We start from the raw sequence: 18,545 nt of genomic DNA on the forward strand, positions 1-18,545 counted from the left end.
TGAGCTTGAAGGATTGTGGAGATACCTGGATTATTTTTATTTTAAAAATCAATAAAAACATATGTTGGAACATCTTTTTCAAAAGTTATTTCTTGGAAGCCATATGATTCCAGCAGGTGATTCCAAGTAATCTGGTCTTGATTGCTTTCACTCACTTCATGGAAAATGCCCAACAGCTTTTATTTTGCTGTTCTGCTTGAACAGTGTTCTGCTGGCTTGGAGATTGTTGTTGGATTTTCAGTTAAGGGAGGCCTGCTAAGCTTGTGTCTTGTGTTTCTGAAGCATCTTTGTTGTGAAACTAATATGAAACCTGGTTGCCCTTCCCAATGGAAGACTTCATGATAATGTGCTTCCTCAGTAAACTGTGTTTAACAATATCCCAGAGATAATTGCATATGTTTGGTGACACCTACCTATAATTGCCAGAACATCAGTCTGATAGCCATCTGAACCTCTCAAAGCTTATCCTTTTTGAACTCTATGATTCTATGATTTTCTCTGATTATCCTTTTTGCCTTCAAGAACCAAAAGCTTTTCTCCAAAAGTGAATCTCTGCAGAGAGAAATCAATTATGTTTTCTTTGTCTTGATCGGTTTGGAGGGAGGGATGTACAAAATAATATATTTGCCTAGAATTCAGAATGTTAATGACCATAATTTCAATCCAAGAAAAGCTTTTGATGAATAGAAAGGCCAGAACTTTGAAGTAAGAACTGGACCATCTATTAGGTGACCAATTTTTCTTTTTAAAGAGAGATAAGCTTGTACAAGAACTAATTCAGAGAAAGCACATGGGGCTGAATCCTAGGAATAAAGCATAATCATCTGAGGAATGGTTGAGCAGGTTAGGCCTATATTGATTGGAGACTAGATGTATGAGAGGACGTCCACTGAAACACAAAATTCTGAGGGACCTTGACAATCATTTTTCTTTTTTGGTGCAATCTAGAAGGAGGGGACACAGCTTAATAATAAGGGGTCTCCTCTTTAAGATGGAGATGAACAGGGATTTCCTCTGTTAGAAGACCATTAGTTTTTGAAATTCTCTTACACAGGGACCAGTAGAGAATGAGTTAAACAGCCTTTTGATCCATGAAGCATGGAGAGCTATGTGCTGGGGTCAGGGTGGGACTGGGGCTTCAGGTGAAAGGAAACTGGAGTTAAAGCCACAATCAGGTCAGTAGTGATTCTATTTAATGTGAAGCGATCTCAGATGGGCCAAATGGTCTACTTAGACTGTCACTTCTTATGCTATAATTTCTTAAATTTGCATTTATTTAACACAAGCGCTTTGAAACTTCCTGAACTCATTGTACAGTATCAATCAAATCCACAAGGCACTGATTCACATTTCAATCCTTTCCTACACTAATTCTTACCTTGGACAACCCCATCTGCTCCAATGTTTATGTCCCCAAACATAAATTGGATCTTTTCCATAGCTTGGAGCCGATTAGAGCAGCCATGCAAGGCATTCTGCAAGATGTTCTTTGCAAACGTAGCTCGTAGAGAGTCTGGTGCGGTTTGTTTGGCTTCCTCAGGATCTGTGGGGCCCATTAAATTTCTCCATTCTTCCACTGCATTCTCCTTACTCAAAATCATCATCAACGAGGGACCTCTGAACGAAGTGGAGAATGGTAGGAATCAGTGCCATATAGCATTACTCATCTGTCTGTCAGAAAAGCACTTGGTACAAAGCAGAAACAAACATAAGCAGAAAGTGTTTGTTTTTCACTGCACAAACCCGTCAGCCTCCAATAATATTGAGTGGAAATCATGCTGATTATGTGCCAGAAATCCACTCTCTGCCATACTGATAAAAGGCGAAGGAGATTGCAGTCCTGTGAAACTTGTATTTGCATATTGACATAAAGGCGTCCAATGCCAGTTGGAGGCCTGTCTCTGTGGCAACAAGAGCACTGGGGTGGAGTTTAATCTGGACAATGGAGATCTTGCCCACTGGATGGAAGGTCAGATGGAGACCCACACTGCTTCCTTTTTGGGCAATCTGCCATATTAACTACCAGTGGTCGTAAGGTGATGACATTGCCCAACGTGTTATCTGAGCTCCCAGGTAGATTTGCTGCCGTCTTTCACTTTCCTGTTGGGATCTATAGGGTCCACTTGATTTAGCATGGGAGAAGAAAATCACCAATGAGAAGAGACTCTTGTCTTAAACAAGACTGTGTCTATTGCATGATAGCAACTATGCACACATCATATTTTATAGTCATAGAGATATGGCTTTGTGACTCCATATAAATGTAACATAATATGATGATATAGTAGCCATTGTTACAGAGACTATGAGGAAAACCCAGCTGGCAGGTCCCACTCCTTCAGGATTGGAAACCATTCTCCCACCAGGTCCCTATGACATCCTCACAGTTCATAATGCCTAAGGCATTCCTCAGTCTTAACTCTTGCAAGATCCTTATGCAACACTAGCCAAGCATTTCAGACGCCAGGGGCAGTCAGTTCTTAATACTCTCAGTAAATGCTGCAATGTCTGCAACACCCATATCACAATAACCACACTTTAAAAAGGTCACTTAGGAACATACGAACAATTCAGGAGAAAGAGGAAGCCACGAGCCAAAATTAGGCTCACCCTCTAGCACCAATAACCAATATCCTTTTGAACATCCAGTAATATTCTTTGGCTCTTCTGATATTCTCAGGAAGATTATTTTGAATGTTTACCAATCTTTGAGTTTTGAAAACAAATATATTTGCAAAAGCTTTTTCAAGTTCTCCACCAGCTCAGCCCACAGGGCCTAAATGGTCACCACCCTGACTGCTATTTACATAATGTTTTCATGTCAGAGAACATAGCTTTCTTGGTCAGAAAGAAAATCAACAGAAACAAACAGAAAATAATGTTGAATCAAATTGTAGTTTCATTTTTCTTCACCTTCTCACTGTAACTATCTGTTATTTCTTTGTTGATAACCACTTGTAGAGCTTGGCTCCATGTGAGTTTTCTTTGGACGACTTGTCTGTTGACTACAAGGATGGAACCAAATGCTTCGATGATTTTCTCAGTTCAGCGTAACGTTCTATAATTGCAATGTGCCCATGGGATTCTATTCCTGGATTGGACTTTGGACCCATTGTAACATTTAGCAGATGCCAAAATTAGCTGCAGCAAACAGTTTGTTTGTCTGTGGTACTGTCTGATGAGGATAGAGTCATTGAACCATGTAGTACAGGAGACATTTGATCCATTATGCCTCTGTCAGCTCTTTGAAAGAGTTTTCTAAGTCACTTTGTCGTAAATCATGTCCTTTCATCTTGCATTTTCCTTTTCAAGTGTTAATTCAATTCCATTTGCAAAGTTACCCTTGTAGCATGTTTCTACATCCTTTTAGGCATTGTATTCTACATCATAACAACTCACTTAGTGAACAAAATTGTCATCTCCTGATTTGTTTGTTTTTGCCAAGTTCCTTCAATTTGTGTCCACTGGTTATTGATTTTCCTGCCATTAGAAACACACTCTCTTTATTCAGGCCATCAAAACATTCATAATTTGAATTCTGTAAAACTAGGCAGAAATAGTGATGCTGTATTGAGGTTAACCTAACATTGACACTTACTCAGACATATAATCAACCAGTTGGTCAAAGAATGGTTTACCCTTGTGTTCCTTATAGAACTCTTCTGCCATTTCCCGGCTTAGAGTTTTTTCATCCATATGTGATATAATGAAGCCTGCTTGTTTAATCTTCTGTATAATTTCATCTGCCAAAATGCAAAATATTTAGCAGTTCAGTTAAAGTAAATCCTATATTAATCTAAACGCTTGCAAGAAGTATGAGTGGAAGAGAAATGATGCAGTAAATATTTATATTTTACAAGAAGCCAAAACATCAAAGATGAGGAAGCTTGAGTATTGTTTCTTGTCCCTTTCCAGTAGATATTACTCTGTGTGTTACTTTTTGAACTTTCCTTGACGTACAAATTGTTAGATTTAATAGATGAATAGTGTATTTCATCTGTTTCTGGGTAATTGGATTTTAACAGAGAGAAATCGGATTAAGTCAAAATGCTAAACTATCAGTTAAACAGTGATCATCTCTATTGCACTCATCTAAAAACCCTCATCCTTGTTTACAATTCTCTCCGACAATGTTTTCCATCCCAGCTTTCTAATCTCCTCCAGTTTCCTGTGCTACTCCATATCCTCTGCTTCTCTGCACATCCTTCTATCTATTCACTTATGATGTTGTAGCCTTCATCCACTTCATTCTCTATGGAATGGAGCAGTCTTCCCAGATCTCATCACCTTTCTCCATTTCATCCCTCACCTCAAAGCTCTCTTCAAAAACTGTCTTGCTGACCATTCTCCAGTGATTTTCATTTCATACTCAAAGTTCTGCCTGTTCAAAATACTTTAGATACCTATTGCATCAAATGAGCTGCATAAATGCCACCGCTTTAATTTCATCATTGATGTTATCTGATCCCAGAGATCTGTAGCCATTGGGTCTGTTGAAGGATTAGAATGCAATTATCCCCCAGGTTACCTTGATGATCCTCCAGTGCATCAGGTTTGATAACAGCCAGTGTCTGCTCCATGGGGAAGAAGAACTTCAGCTCCTTTTCTGCTTCCTGAGGTGTTCCACTCCCATGCAGCTGGTTAATTGGAACAGTTTCCATTGAAAACCGTGCTCTGAGGCTAAAGGAGTGAAACAATGCATTAATTAGAACAATACCAGTTTTATTTTCACAAGGAACGTTCAGAAATGTTTTGGAAAAGTCTTTCAGCAGAAACAATGTGAGACTTATTAAAGATTTACAACTCTTCACGTTAGATTTGAGAATAGTCAGAGAATTTGAGCCAGACTGCTCGGGGAGATGTCATAAAGCACGTCTACACATAGAGGGTCAGAGAAGATTAGATTAGATTAGATTAGATTACTTACAGTGTGGAAACAGGCCCTTCGGCCCAACAAGTCCACACCGCCCCGCCGAAGCGCAACCCACCCATACCCCTACATTTACCCCTTACCTAACACTACGGGCAATTTAGATTGGCCAATTCACCGACCTGCACATCTTTGGACTGTGGGAGGAAACCGGAGCACCCGGAGGAAACCCACGCAGACACGGGGAGAATGTGCAAACTCCACACAGACAGTCGCCTGAGGTGGGAATTGAACCCAGGTCTCTGGCGCTGTGAGGCAGCAGTGCTAACCACTGTGCCACCGTGCCGCCCTAAAGTTGGAGCTCTCTTCTACAAATGGCAGTGGATGCTGTTGTTATTTTTAAACCTCAGATAGTTTTTTTCTGTTATTCAAAAGTCTTGTGGGACATGGACCAAAAGGCAGGTGGATGAAGTTAAGCCCCAGATCAGCCATGATCTCACTGAATGAAGAACAGGCTCAAGGGGCTGAATGGCTTACCTCTGTTCCTACATTCTTATTTACTGACAGCAATACTCTTTGACAAAGCCGCCTCAAGGACTTAACAATATGATGCAGGGTGAAATTTCATTTACACGGTCCCATGCACCATTCCTAGCTTCATTATAGTACATGGTACACAGTAGAATTTGACCCTTGAAGCAAATAAATGCAAATGAATTGGCACAAGGATCACTATCACTTGTCTTGGTAAGATATGTTGAACTGCACAGCCAAGACAAAAAGCCTGGTTTCCACCAGGTCCCTCAAAACTGACAGATTATTGACGTCCTTCAGAGACTTCAATATCTCCAAAGCTAGTGGTGCCATGCCATTTACATCAGAGTGTTAACTGCCAAAGCCAGAACTGCCATCAGTAGCATTGATCCCACCAACTTCATCACTAGACAGTGCACAAGCATGCTGACCCACAGCATGGTGGTTCATAACTACCTTTTGAAATGACCCGGCACATTCGAGGCAGCAAACATCGGCATTGTCAGAAATGTTCTGATTCAAGAATACATTAATTCGTGCTGCTGAGCAGTTCTGTGAGCAGAGACAGACCCCGTTCACCTTGTCACATGGCCCTCTTGTCATGTGTGAGTTGAGACTGACTATCTGTGGGCTTCTTGACCATTACTGCCCAGGCTGAGTTACTGATGACATAGTCCTCACCCAGCATCCCTGCACATACACTTGTGAACAAGGGTCATGAGCCATTCATCAGAACCACAAGATGCAGCATATTTCTTTCCTTTCCATCCCCAGTATAAGAAAGCACTGCAATCAATGTAAGAAGCTTTGTAAGCATTGCCTTGACTGGAATAACTTGAGTTAGAGTTAGTGATGAATCAAAACCTGGCTCCTTCTGAATAACATGCACCTACAACTCAGTTATTGTTAGAATTGACTCTGTTCATTCTCATTAGGAAATTGAATTAGAATATTGTGTAGAAAGCATTAAACTTTCTAATAGTCAGGATAATTTAATGGACAAACCTTTCAGGGTCTTCCTCCTTTGCCTGATTCACATCCTTTGGTCCCAGCAGATTCCTCCAACGTTCAACTGCGTCGGTGCTAGCAAGAGCCAAGGCCAACACTGGTCCGCTACAACAAAATATAGATTTACCATAGTGCCAAACCTCAAGGTTATGAAGCAAGATAAAAAAGCAAATCAGTTGCCTCCTCTCAAATAATTGAGAGATGAATGAAATTGAAACAAGATGGAAGACCACTCATTATCTATCCACAGAGTTTACATATAGTTTAAAGAAACACATTTCCTACAATCAAAAGAAAATATTCAGGTGCTAAAGAATTGGATATTTGCTCTGCTGACAGAAGATAACACCCATCTCAGCCTCAAATCTTAGACACAGACTCCTTCCCAGGGCTGGTATGAGCTATTATTGGAACTTTAGTAGAATCTACCCTCACCCGACTTCGTAACGTCCAAAGTTGGTCTGCTTTTGGTTCCTCTACTTTAATACAAACTAAGAAAGTGAGGACTGCAGATGCTGGAGATCAGAGCTGAAAATGTGTTGCTGGAAAAGCGCAGCAGGTCAGGCAGCATCCAAGGAACAGGAGAATCGACGTTTCGGGCATCAGCCCGATTCCTGAAGAAGGGCTGATGCCTGAAACGTTGATTCTCCTGTTCTTTGGATGCTGCCTGACCTGTTGCGCTTTTCCAGCAACACATTTTCAGCTGCAAACTAAGAAAGCACTGCTTCCCCATACAAAGCCATCAAGCCAACAGAAGAGGCTTTGAATTGACTACTTTAGAGTCATAAATGTTTGCAGCCTTGCGGACTGCCTCAAATTATCTCACTTCCTCTTAAATTCTGCTAAAGCATCTCTGGAAGGACAGGGGCTGGGATGATGTAGGGCACGAAGGAAAGATCCAGTGTGACACTGTGTACTATCATTCTGCCCAGTGATTATGGGGAAACTCATGTAATTCTTCGAACAAAGCAGTGTCGACAGCAAACATTCATGTTACTAAAAGTAATTAGTTAAAGAAAACAATCTTCCTGAATTAGTCCATGGTTGTATATTTCATCTGGGTGAACTCAGAGACCACTTGTTTGTTTGTTGTTGTGGTTAGAGGCAGCCTGGAGACAGATGTTCCTGAGAACACTTCCTTACATGAGACATGACAATCTGCTGCAGGGACATTCGAAGTAGATGATTGGTGCCCAAATCTCCAATGCTCCTTTGGGCGAGAGTAAATACATTTAAATTGCCTTTAAGCTATGATACACCATAACCAGGGATGCCTGAAGCATACTGTATGACCACGCAAAATTAGTAATCCACTCCTCCCTTTGAGCTGTTCCATCATTCAATTGAATCATGGCTGATCTGACATGCCTCATGTCTATTTCCTGCATTTTCCCTGTAACTAACAGCAAAACAGTATCCTTTTGACACTCCCAACCTCAGAAGCATTTACTGTCATATATTATGTGCTGAACACATCAGTCTGAATTATTAAAATAACCCATATTTGTATAAAGCTTCCAATGTAATACTAAGATTGCCTTTCTGTTGGATATAAAAATGCTTCATGTTCTTGTCCTACACATACCCCTCTATTGCCTCTTTTTCCACTGGCTGTTTACTATATTAATGCTGTTTCTTTTCCTGAACTGGAAGATTTCAACAACTTTGTTTCCAATATCATAAGACCATAAGACCATAAGACCATAAGACATAGGAGTGGAAGTAAGGCCATTCGGCCCATCGAGTCCACTCCGCCATTCAATCATGGCTGATGCGCATTTCAGCTCCACTTGCCAGCGTTCTCCCCGTAGCCCTTAATTCCTCTAGACAACAAGAACCTATCAATCTCGGCCTTGAAGACATTTAGCGTCCCGGCTTCCACTGCACTCCGTGGCAATGAATTCCACAGGCCCACCACTCTCTGGCTGAAGAAATGTCTCCGCATTTCCGTTCTGAAATGACCCCCTCTAATTCTAAGGCTGTGTCCACGGGTCCTAGTCTCCTCGCCTAACAGAAACAATTTTCTAGCATCCACCTTTTCAAAGCCATGTATTATTTTGTACGTCTCTATTAGATCTCCCCTTAATCTTCTAAACTCCAACGAATACAACCCCAGTATCCTCAGCCGTTCCTCATATGCTAGACCTGTCATTCCAGGGATCATCCGTGTGAATCTCCGCTGGACACGTTCCAGTGCCAGTATGTCCTTCCTGAGGTGTGGGGACCAAAACTGGACACAGTACTCCAAATGGGGCCTAACCAGAGCTTTATAAAGTCTTAGTAGTACATCTCTGCTTTTATATTCCAACCCTCTTGAGATAAGAGACAACATTGCATTCGCTTTCTTAATCACAGACTCAACCTGCATGTTTACCTTTAGAGAATCCTCGACTAGCACTCCCAGATCCCTTTGTGCTTTGGCTTTATTAAGTTTCTCACCATTTAGAAAGTAGTCCATTCCTATATTCTTTTTGCCAAAGTGCAAGACCTCGCACTTGCTCACGTTAAATTCCATCAGCCATTTCCTGGACCACTCTCCCAACCTGTCTAGATCCTTCTGTAGCCTCCCCACTTCCTCAGTACTACCTGCCTGTCTACCTAACTTTGTATCATCGGCAAACTTCGCTAGAATGCCCCCGGTTCCCTCATCCAAATCATTAATATATAATGCGAACAGCTGTGGCCCCAGCACCGAACCCTGCGGGACACCGCTCGTCACCGGCTGCCATTCTGAAAAAGAACCTTTTATCCCAACTCTCTGCCTTCTGTTAGATAGCCAATCCTCAATCCATCCCAGCAGCTCACCTCGAACACCATGGGCCCTCACCTTGCTCAGCAGTCTCCCGTGTGGCACCTTATCAAAGGCCTTTTGAAAGTCTAGATAGACCACATCCACTGGGTTCCCCTGGTCTAACCTACTTGTTACCTCTTCAAAAAATTCCAACAGGTTTGTCAGGCATGACCTCCCTTTACTAAATCCATGTTGACTTGTTCTAATCAGACTCTGCTCTTCCAAGAATTTAGAAACCTCATCCTTAATGATGGATTCTAGAATTTTACCAACAACCGAGGTTAAGCTGATTGGCCTATAATTTTCCATCTTTTGCCTTGATCCTTTCTTGAACAAGGGGGTTACTACAGCCATCTTCCAATCGTCCGGGACCTTTCCTGACTCCAGTGACTCTTGAAAGATCTCAACCAATGCCTCTGCTATTTCCTCAGCAACCTCTCTCAGAACTCTAGGGTGTATCCCATCGGGGCCAGGAGATTTATCAATTTTAAGACTTTTTAACTTTTCTAGCACTATCTCTTTCATAATGGCAACCATACTCAACTCAGCCCCGTGACACCCTTTAATTTTTGGGATATTACTCCTGTCTTCCACTGTGAAAACTGACGCAAAGTACTTGTTAAGTTCTCCTGCTATTTCCTTATCTCCCATCACTAGGCTCCCTGCATCAGTTTGAAGTGGCCCAATGTCTACTTTTGCCTGTCGTTTGTTTCTTATGTACTGAAAGAAACTTTTACTATTATTTCTAATATTACTGGCTAGCCTACCTTCATATTTGATCCTCTCATTTCTTATTACACTCTTTGTTATCCTCTGTTTGCTTTTGTATCCTTCCCAATCTTCTGATTTCCCACTGTTCTTAGCCACTTTATAGGATCTCTCTTTTTCTTTAATACATTTCCTGACTTCCTTTGTCAGCCAAGGTTGTCTAATCCCTCCCCGGTTAATCTTTCTTTTCTTGGGAATGAACCTCTGTACAGTGTCCTCAATTATACCTACAAACTCCTGCCATTTTTGCTCTAGTGTCTTCCCGGTTAGCCTCTGCTTCCAGTCTATTTTAGTCAGTTCCTCTCTCATGCCCTCATAATTACCTTTATTCAACTGTAACACCATTACATCAGATTTCGCCTTCTCCCTTTCAAACTCCAGACTGAACTCTACCATATTATGGTCGCTACTTCCTAAGGGTTCCCTTACTTTAAGATCTTTTATAGAGTCTGGTTCATTGCAAAGCACTAGGTCCAGAATAGCCTGCTCTCTTGTGGGCTCCATGACTAGCTGTTCCAAAAAGCCATCCTGTAAGCATTCCATGAATTCCCTTTCTTTAGATCCACTAGCAACATTATTTACCCAGTCCACCTGCATATTGAAGTCACCCATGATCAATGTAACCTTGCCTTTCTGACATGCCTTCTCTATTTCCCGGTACATGTTGCGTCCCTGGTCCTGACCACTGTTAGGAGGTCTGTACACAACTCCAATTATGGTTTTTTTGCCTTTGTGGTTCCTCAATTCCACCCACACAGACTCCACATCATCCGACGCTATGTCATTCAATACCATAGATTTAATTTTGTTCTTAACTAACAAGGCAACTCCACCCCCTCTGCCCACCTCTCTGTCTTTTCGATAAGTCGAAAAACCATGGAGGTTTAACTGCCAGTCCTGACCCCCCTGTAACCAAGTCTCTGTGATGCCTACTACATCATAATCATTCACTATTATCTGTGCCATTAATTCATCGGCTTTGTTATGAATGCTACGAGCATATCCATACTTCTTCTACCTTTCACAAGATCTATCGCCAACTCTTCCCTTCTCTTCCTCAACATTTCTCTCACCATTTCAGGGGCTAGGCTCTTAGCTATATTCGTGATCAATTTACTCCCTCTTTCAGCTACCTTAATTTCACATTCTCCTACTGGAATTCTTGGAAGAATTCTACTCTATTTTCCCAGTTTTGCTCTCTCATTTGTATACGAATGACACACTCTATGACCTCACTATTTCTGATACAGCCCTACTCTTCACACACATTCTCCATTTGGTGACTGAGTCCTCACTCATATGCTAGTCATTTCCACATATCTACTTTCACCCATTCCCCCCTCAAATAGAACCATGATAAGATTTTCCTTGTTCTCTTCTTCTACACAAGTAAACAGTCTTTGCATTCAATGGATCATCCTTTACCATTTTTAGCATTTTCAGCATTACACTTCCACTGAACACACCTTCCTTTTCAACAGCAGTCCAAAAGGATCACTCCATGTGGAACACTCTGGTCAAGACCTCAAAGATAATGCCCTACCCTTCTCGACAAAGCAGTGATTTACTGGTACTCCTGACAAACTGGCACACTACATTCACTGATTACAGTGCATTACATTCTGCACAAGGTAAATCCAACACTGACTGGGGGCCCACTTCGCAGGACATCTCCATTCAGTTTGTAAACATAGACTTGGGCTTTCACGCACTTGTCTTTATATTTTTCAACCCCACTCTCATTCTGAACCCACTGGCTCAACATCGAGTTCAATGATTTCAAATGATAAATTCTGCCCCACATTCTACATAAGGACACATTCAGGTGAAGCAAGAAGAGTGTCTAGCAAGTTGAACTTTTATGCAATGGAAGCATTGACAAGTGGGTTAAATGGTAGGGATGAGTGAGGGAGGAAATTTGGCAAAACTGTAAAAATTGTAAAAGGTTTAGGATTTAACAATAATGATGCTAATTGTGGTTGCTAAAGGCAGTTAATTGACTACCAATTAGCCAATAAGCATTTTTAATCTTTGGAATTCTTTCCTTTAAGTTATTCAATAATGAGGAGACCTCTATCCTGCAGGTACAAAATTTACTTATGATGTCTGCCACATCAGTTATACCCATTGGGGTCCAATGTATATAATCCCTGTGAGATTGTGCACGAAACTTCTTCAATTATAGGCTTTAAATCGATACACAGGTTGTTAATACCTGAGTAGGAATTGATACCTGGTCATGTTCTGAAGGAGAGCTGGGAAGTATTCCTCCTGTGTGTGCTCACTGTAGAATTTGTAAACTTGTTTCTCAGTGAGCACAACCTCCTTCTGCAGAGCAATCATAAAACCAGCTTCTGTAATCTTCTGTAGGATGTCATCTAACATTGAGGATAAAGGATTAACATTAGACAGTTCTACATGGATAATATAAGCCAGCAGAGAGTTTGAATAGATTTCAAAATCAAAGTCTATTACTGACATTACTAATGATTAGATTACTTTACTTTACAGTGTGGAAACAGGCCCTTCGGCCCAACAAGTCCACACCGACCCGCCAAAGCACAACCCACCCATACCCCTACATTTACCCCTTACCTAACACTACGGGCAATTTAGCATGGCCAATTCACCCTAACCTGCACATCTTTGGACTAATGATGTACTAATGAATGCAATGGCGTCATAAACCTCAGTGTTCTCACTAAGTATGAATGCTGTACACAATAAAACTGTCTTGGAAACAGAAAAGTTCGATGTTTTTAGCAGGTTACATTTACTCTGCACTCATGATGCCTCATCCAATCCATGATTACCCCATATCGTAAGAGGCTCAAGGTCCACAGCACCCACAAAGCGATTTGTGGTTTAACGCTAGGGAAATGGTTGTCACCTTTTCTCTCCTTTAAGAGATCTGGCCTGATTAGAGCGAGTGTTTTCTGAACTCTCTCCTCTTGCTGAGTCGGAATCTGAACTTCAGATGTTGTTCCAAAGCTGGGAAAGAAGAAGGCCAACTCCCTGCTGGCCTGGTCCATGTCATCACTCCCATGAACTGCATTGAATACGTGTTCAGTCCCGTACAGAGCTCGGAGACTTTGGAAAAAAAATCCACAGAGAGTCAGAGAGGACCAGAGAAACCAACTGATGTCACGTCAGTGTTATAATTCAAAGCAGTTTAGCAGCTGTTAATTAACATACTTAAATTTTCTATTAATGCTACTGCCCTTTATTTTGAATTGTTCTACTTATGTTGAGGACTAGCTTTAACAGTTGCGATGTATTGTAGATTAGGTTACTTACATTGTGGAAACAGGCCTTCGGTCCAACAAGTCCACACCAACCCGCCGAAGCACAACCCACCCAGACCCATTCCCCTACACCTAACACTATGAGGAATTTAGCATGGCCAATTCACCTAACCTGCACATTTTTGGATTGTGGGAGGAAACTGGAGCACCCGGAGGAAACCCACGCAGACACAGGGAGAACGTGCAAACTCCACACAGAGAGTCGCCTGAGGCAGGGAATTGAACCCGGGTCTCTGGCTTGTGAGGCAGCAGTGCTAACCACTGTGCCACTGTGCCGCCCACTCCTCTCCTCTTCTTAGATCTTGCTGGGCTGCACAGTGGATGGGAAGCTGAAGTCCAATGACAAATGCTCCATATTGAAGCAGAAGATTGTACAGACACAGAGATAGAATGTCTGGATAGATTTATTCAAGTTACTCACTGCTACATTGGTCAATTAAACAATCTTTGAGACATGTTCCTGTGCCCCATTACCTTTCAGGCCTCTCCTGCTTTGCAACTTGGACATCTGTTGGACCAATAAATTCTCTCCACAATGGAATGACATCAACTGTTCCCTCAGGTCTGGACAGGATCAGAATATGACAAGGACCACTAGACATGAACTGAATCAGCTCCTCAAAATGGGACTATAAATTTGAGAAAAAACAGAGTCCTGGAAAATCAGTGAGCATCATTTGAAAAGTCTTACTTTTAACTGTTTAAATTTTTAATGATTTAGCGTTTTCTACTTTCTTCATCCTTTAAGCTTCTAATAGTCACCTGCCAATAATTAGCTCAATGACAGGTGGTAATGAGGTGACTAGGTTAGTGCTGATCATTCTTGTCTGCCTCCATCATATTGCTTTCTATGACATGGAGGCGTACAAAAGTAATAAGTTATCCACTTTTCTCTTGCTATGTATAGGGAAAGGGCTGACCTGTACTCAACATCTTTCCAAAGAGGCACGGTACTGGATGAAGGAGGTCTATTGCATATGTTTCTTAATTTCCTCAATTTTTTTTCCTGAATTTAAGATAGTTTAAATTTGGGATGTTATTTTCACAATAACAACACTGACATATACTTTACAATTCGAAGCCTTTCCCACTCACCTCTTCAGCTTTGTGTCGGTAGAAATCATGGGCCTCTTCCTTGGTTAACGTCCGTTCCTCATGAGCTAAAATTTCGAAGCCTGCTTCCTGAATCTGAGAAAATACAGAAGAACTTTAAAGGGAACTATATTTCCTTTGATTAAAAACTCAAAAAAGACCTTACTCTATTATGGGATTTGCTAACTCCAACATTAAAACAATGTGGTCTGTAAAACATACCAGTTCTGGAAGCACTATGCTCTTGTGAATATTCTCCAATTAATGCCATTTTATTTTCTATTACATCTTTATTATCCTTAACTTGCTTTTTATGTAAGTTGTGAGGTGCTTTCATACAGAAATGTTTAGCAAGGAGTGGCACGCTGACTCAGTGGCTACCACTGCTGTCTCACAGTGCCAGGAACCCAGGTTTGATTCTACTCATAGGCAACTGTCAGTGTGAGGTTTGCACATTCTCTCTGTGTTTGAGAGGGCTTCCTCCCACATGTGGGTGAATATTAAGGTACACAGATTTCCTTCTACAATCGAAAGATATGCACGTTAGGTAGATTGGCTATGGAAAATGCAGTGTTACAGGGACAGAGTAGGGGAATGGTGTAGGTTGGATGCTCTTTGGAGGGTCAGTGTGCACTCAATGAGCCAAATGGCCTGCTTCCACACTGTAGGGATTGTATGATTCTAAGAAGGAAGAACAAGGTAACATTGGATAAAAGTGATCAGCCATTTGCGTCTAGAACTGTTCTTGTGCTTATTTCCCTGGTGTGTCCTACAGCTATCTTTGCACTTGGTGTAGGCTGTAACATCTCTCTTATGGACTGATCTTCAAATCGCAGTCTCAACATTGAGAGTCAATGCAGTCATTATGCCATGCTAACTCAGCAGTCATACAAATACATGTTCCAGAAAGGATGGTGTGGGGAGTAACGTGTAGCAAATGGGAATGCGCATGCTTTATTCTGAGTTAGCAGCTACAGCATATAGGCAGACAGAGCTTGTGAATTTAACTGATCGGAGGATGGGTCAAGAGTTTGACAAGACCAAAACATGTAGGGTGCAATTTTGAGGTAGTTAGGTAGATTGCATGCCAGCTCCCATTGTCCCAGAAGAAAAGCTGGTCAGAAGCGAAATTGCTTCATGTAAACCTGCCCTTCAGCAATAACTTGCTGGCAACAATGTACTAGGAAGGTCTAAGTAGGCAAACGGTGGGAATTTCACCCTCTCAGAGGGGAGAATGGAGTGGGGAGGAGGTTTTCGGTTCTGGTCAGGTAGGCAGCATAGAAAGAAGTGTGGGTGGCACCTTGGGAAGGGAAGTGCACCAAACCTGTAAAGAATGCTCCAAGTATGAGGTGCCCCTCCCCCTTTCTTCATGCTTTTGTTTATAAAGGCCATAGAAAACAGACTGCCCACTCCCATGCAGCTGCCGACACCAGCTCCTTTGTAGCACAGACAGTGTATTATTCAAGTATATAGGCTTGCTCAAATGCTTAATTGATCTTCAATCATTTGTTCACATACAGACAACAGGTTGCCTGTTTCAGTGCCTGCCCATTTTGTGCATTATGGGATATGCTTAAGGCAGACGAGAAGTTGTGGGCTAGTCACCAGCTGTGTACTAAGAGCATGGCCACAGAGGACAGGTACAATCAAGCACAGAGAATCAGAGAATAGCTGCAATGCAGAAAAAGGCCATTCAGCCCATTGAGAGAGAGTGTGCCAACTTTCTGTGAGAACAAATTAGCTGGTCCCACTTGCCTACATTTTCTCCATAGCCCTATGAGTATTTTCTTTCACGCAATGATCCAATTCTCTTTTGAAAGCTACAAATGAATCTGCTTCCAATGTACTGAGGAAGTTACATTCCCACACCTAACCACTCGCTGCGTAAAAAGGTTCGCTTGTAACATCTTTGGTCCTAGTCACCTTAAATCAATATCTTCTGGCTTTTCATCCTCCATAAATGGCAACAGTTTTTCCTTATCTACTGTGTCTGGATCCCTCAAAGGTTTGAACATCACTATCAAACCTTCTCAGTTTTTTCGTCTGAAAGAAAGAGTGGTCCTGGCTTTGCAAATCTATAATCTTAACAAAGCTCCTAATTTCTGGATTTGGAGACGCCGGTGTTGGACTCGTGTGTACAAAGTTAAAACTCACACAACATCAGGTTATAGTCCAACAGGTTTCTTTGGAAGCACTAGCTTTCAGAGTGCTGCTCCTTCATCAGGTGATTGCCCTGAAGGAACAGCACTCCAAAAGTTAGTGCTTCCAAGTAAATGTGTTGGGCTATAACCTGGTATTGTGTGATTTTTAACTAATTTCTGGATATATTCTTGTGATTCTTTTCTACTGTCTCATACCTTTCCTAAAATGCAAAGCCCAGAAGTGGATATTATACTCCAGACAAGGCTGAACTAGTTTTTACACAGTTTATTTGCTTTTGTACTCAATGCCCCATTCATAAAACTCAGGATACTGTGTATTTTATTAACTGTTCAGACCTGTCACTTTCAAAGATATGTGCACATACACCAGTCCCTATGCTCCAGCACCCACTTTATATCAAAGTCCCTTGTTTTATATCATCTGTCCACATTCTTCCGAATGAATTCATCAATCACATTAAAGAAAAGAGTGAGATGTACAATAATTGCTTGCTAAAATTGAAAACATTTAGTATTAGTAGTCAAGATAAATATTAAATGAGAAAATCACTAACAATTTGTACCAGAAAGTGATGAATAAATTTATACTTACAGATCTACAAGTAGACTGAAATTACAAGTCAAGGATAAAATGGAATCCAATAACCTTGAATCTCAACAGATTGAAACAAAACTTTAATCGCAAACAATTTGAAGCTCTACTTCTCACCTTCATTATTATTTCATCTGCTTTCCCATGAGCCACAGCATCGGGTTTGATGATTGCTACTGTGTAAGATTTGTTGGTCGTAACTATATTAAAGTAAAATAACAATTGTAACTCTCAAATGCAAAGACTGAAACATAAGAAACAGAAACTGGAGTGGGCTATTCAGCCCCCGAAACCTGCTTTTCTGTTAGATATTATCATGGTTACTCTGTGATCTTAACTCTATTTTCCCACTCCATCTCCACAATCACTAAATTCTGTCACAATTCAAAATCCAAGGTAGACAAGCAGGAGGCTGGAAGAACACAGCAAGCCAGGCAGCATCAGGAGGTGGAGAAATCGACGTTTCGGGTGTAATCCTTCTCCAGGATTGGGTGGTGGGTGGAAGGGGAGTTGCAGATAAAGGTGGAGAGAGGCAGGGTGGTGAGGTGGGGTGTAAGGAGAGCTACAGATAATCCCAGCTTTGAGTATACTCACTGACTAATCCACAGACCTCTAGGGTTAGAGAATTCCAGATATTCAAAAGTGAAGATACTTCTCAAAATCCTAAACAGCTGACCAATTTTGTTTTAAAATGCCTCACTTTAAAAAAAAATTCAAAGTTGTTCCCATAAGATTTGAAGACAACAGCATTCAACTAATCAGCGTTGGGATCTTCTCTCAATTCTGCAGAATACAGATTCCAAGCCACTAATGCTGTCTTCAGTTGTCTTATTACTGATGTTTATGAACAATTGTACCATCATCACCAACGTAAAGCAAAAGAAGTAGCCATATTTGTCAGTTCTCTCTCCTTCAGTTCCCTCCTCTCTCTGGGTAGCAGCTTTGTATTAGTGGGTTATACGGAAGTTAGCCAGGTGTTAGGTTCGAGTCCTATTTCAGAGACTGAAGCATAAAAGTGTGGCCAACATTCATAGTGCAGCACTAAAGAGGAGTGTGACATTGTCAGAGGTGCTGTCTTATGGATGGAATTTTAAACTGAGACTTTCTTAGATGAATGTGAAAAATCCCACAATACTAATTCAGTGAAAAGCAGGGGATTTATGCCCTGTGTCCTGACCAATATTTATCCCTCAAAAAACATTGCAACAAACAGATTATCTGGTCATTAGCCCATTGGCATTTGTGGAAGATTGCTGTGCACAAACTGGGAAACATAGAATTAGGAGCAGCAGTAGATGATATGGTCCTTCAAATTTGCTCCGTGATGCAATATGATTATGGTTGATCCCCTCTCTCAATACCACATTCTCAACCTTAGAGTTTAAAAAATTTAAAAAAAATCTTTTTCTTGACTATGTTCATG

The 18,545-nt window shown here is 41.3% G+C and overlaps 1 protein-coding gene across 4 annotated transcripts in view; it reads right to left on the reverse strand.

Annotated features, from left to right (window-relative positions):
* The window catches only part of nme9 (NME/NM23 family member 9), a 72,712-nt gene that overhangs the window by 13,065 nt on the left and 41,102 nt on the right, over positions 1 to 18,545 (reverse strand). For all 4 annotated transcript variants that reach the window (XM_072578739.1, XM_072578740.1, XM_072578742.1 and 1 more), the window contains 9 exons: positions 17,240 to 17,322; positions 14,372 to 14,464; positions 13,751 to 13,905; positions 12,862 to 13,061; positions 12,205 to 12,349; positions 6,410 to 6,517; positions 4,529 to 4,680; positions 3,599 to 3,743; positions 1,379 to 1,617 (listed from right to left, as the gene is read on the reverse strand). In XM_072578739.1, the coding sequence (XP_072434840.1) occupies positions 1,379 to 1,617; positions 3,599 to 3,743; positions 4,529 to 4,680; positions 6,410 to 6,517; positions 12,205 to 12,349; positions 12,862 to 13,061; positions 13,751 to 13,905; positions 14,372 to 14,464; positions 17,240 to 17,322 (1,320 nt within the window). The remainder of the gene's footprint in view (positions 1 to 1,378; positions 1,618 to 3,598; positions 3,744 to 4,528; positions 4,681 to 6,409; positions 6,518 to 12,204; positions 12,350 to 12,861; positions 13,062 to 13,750; positions 13,906 to 14,371; positions 14,465 to 17,239; positions 17,323 to 18,545) is intronic.

This window comes from Chiloscyllium punctatum, chromosome 10, assembly GCF_047496795.1.
Source record: "Chiloscyllium punctatum isolate Juve2018m chromosome 10, sChiPun1.3, whole genome shotgun sequence".
NCBI classification, from domain to species: Eukaryota; Metazoa; Chordata; class Chondrichthyes; order Orectolobiformes; family Hemiscylliidae; genus Chiloscyllium; species Chiloscyllium punctatum.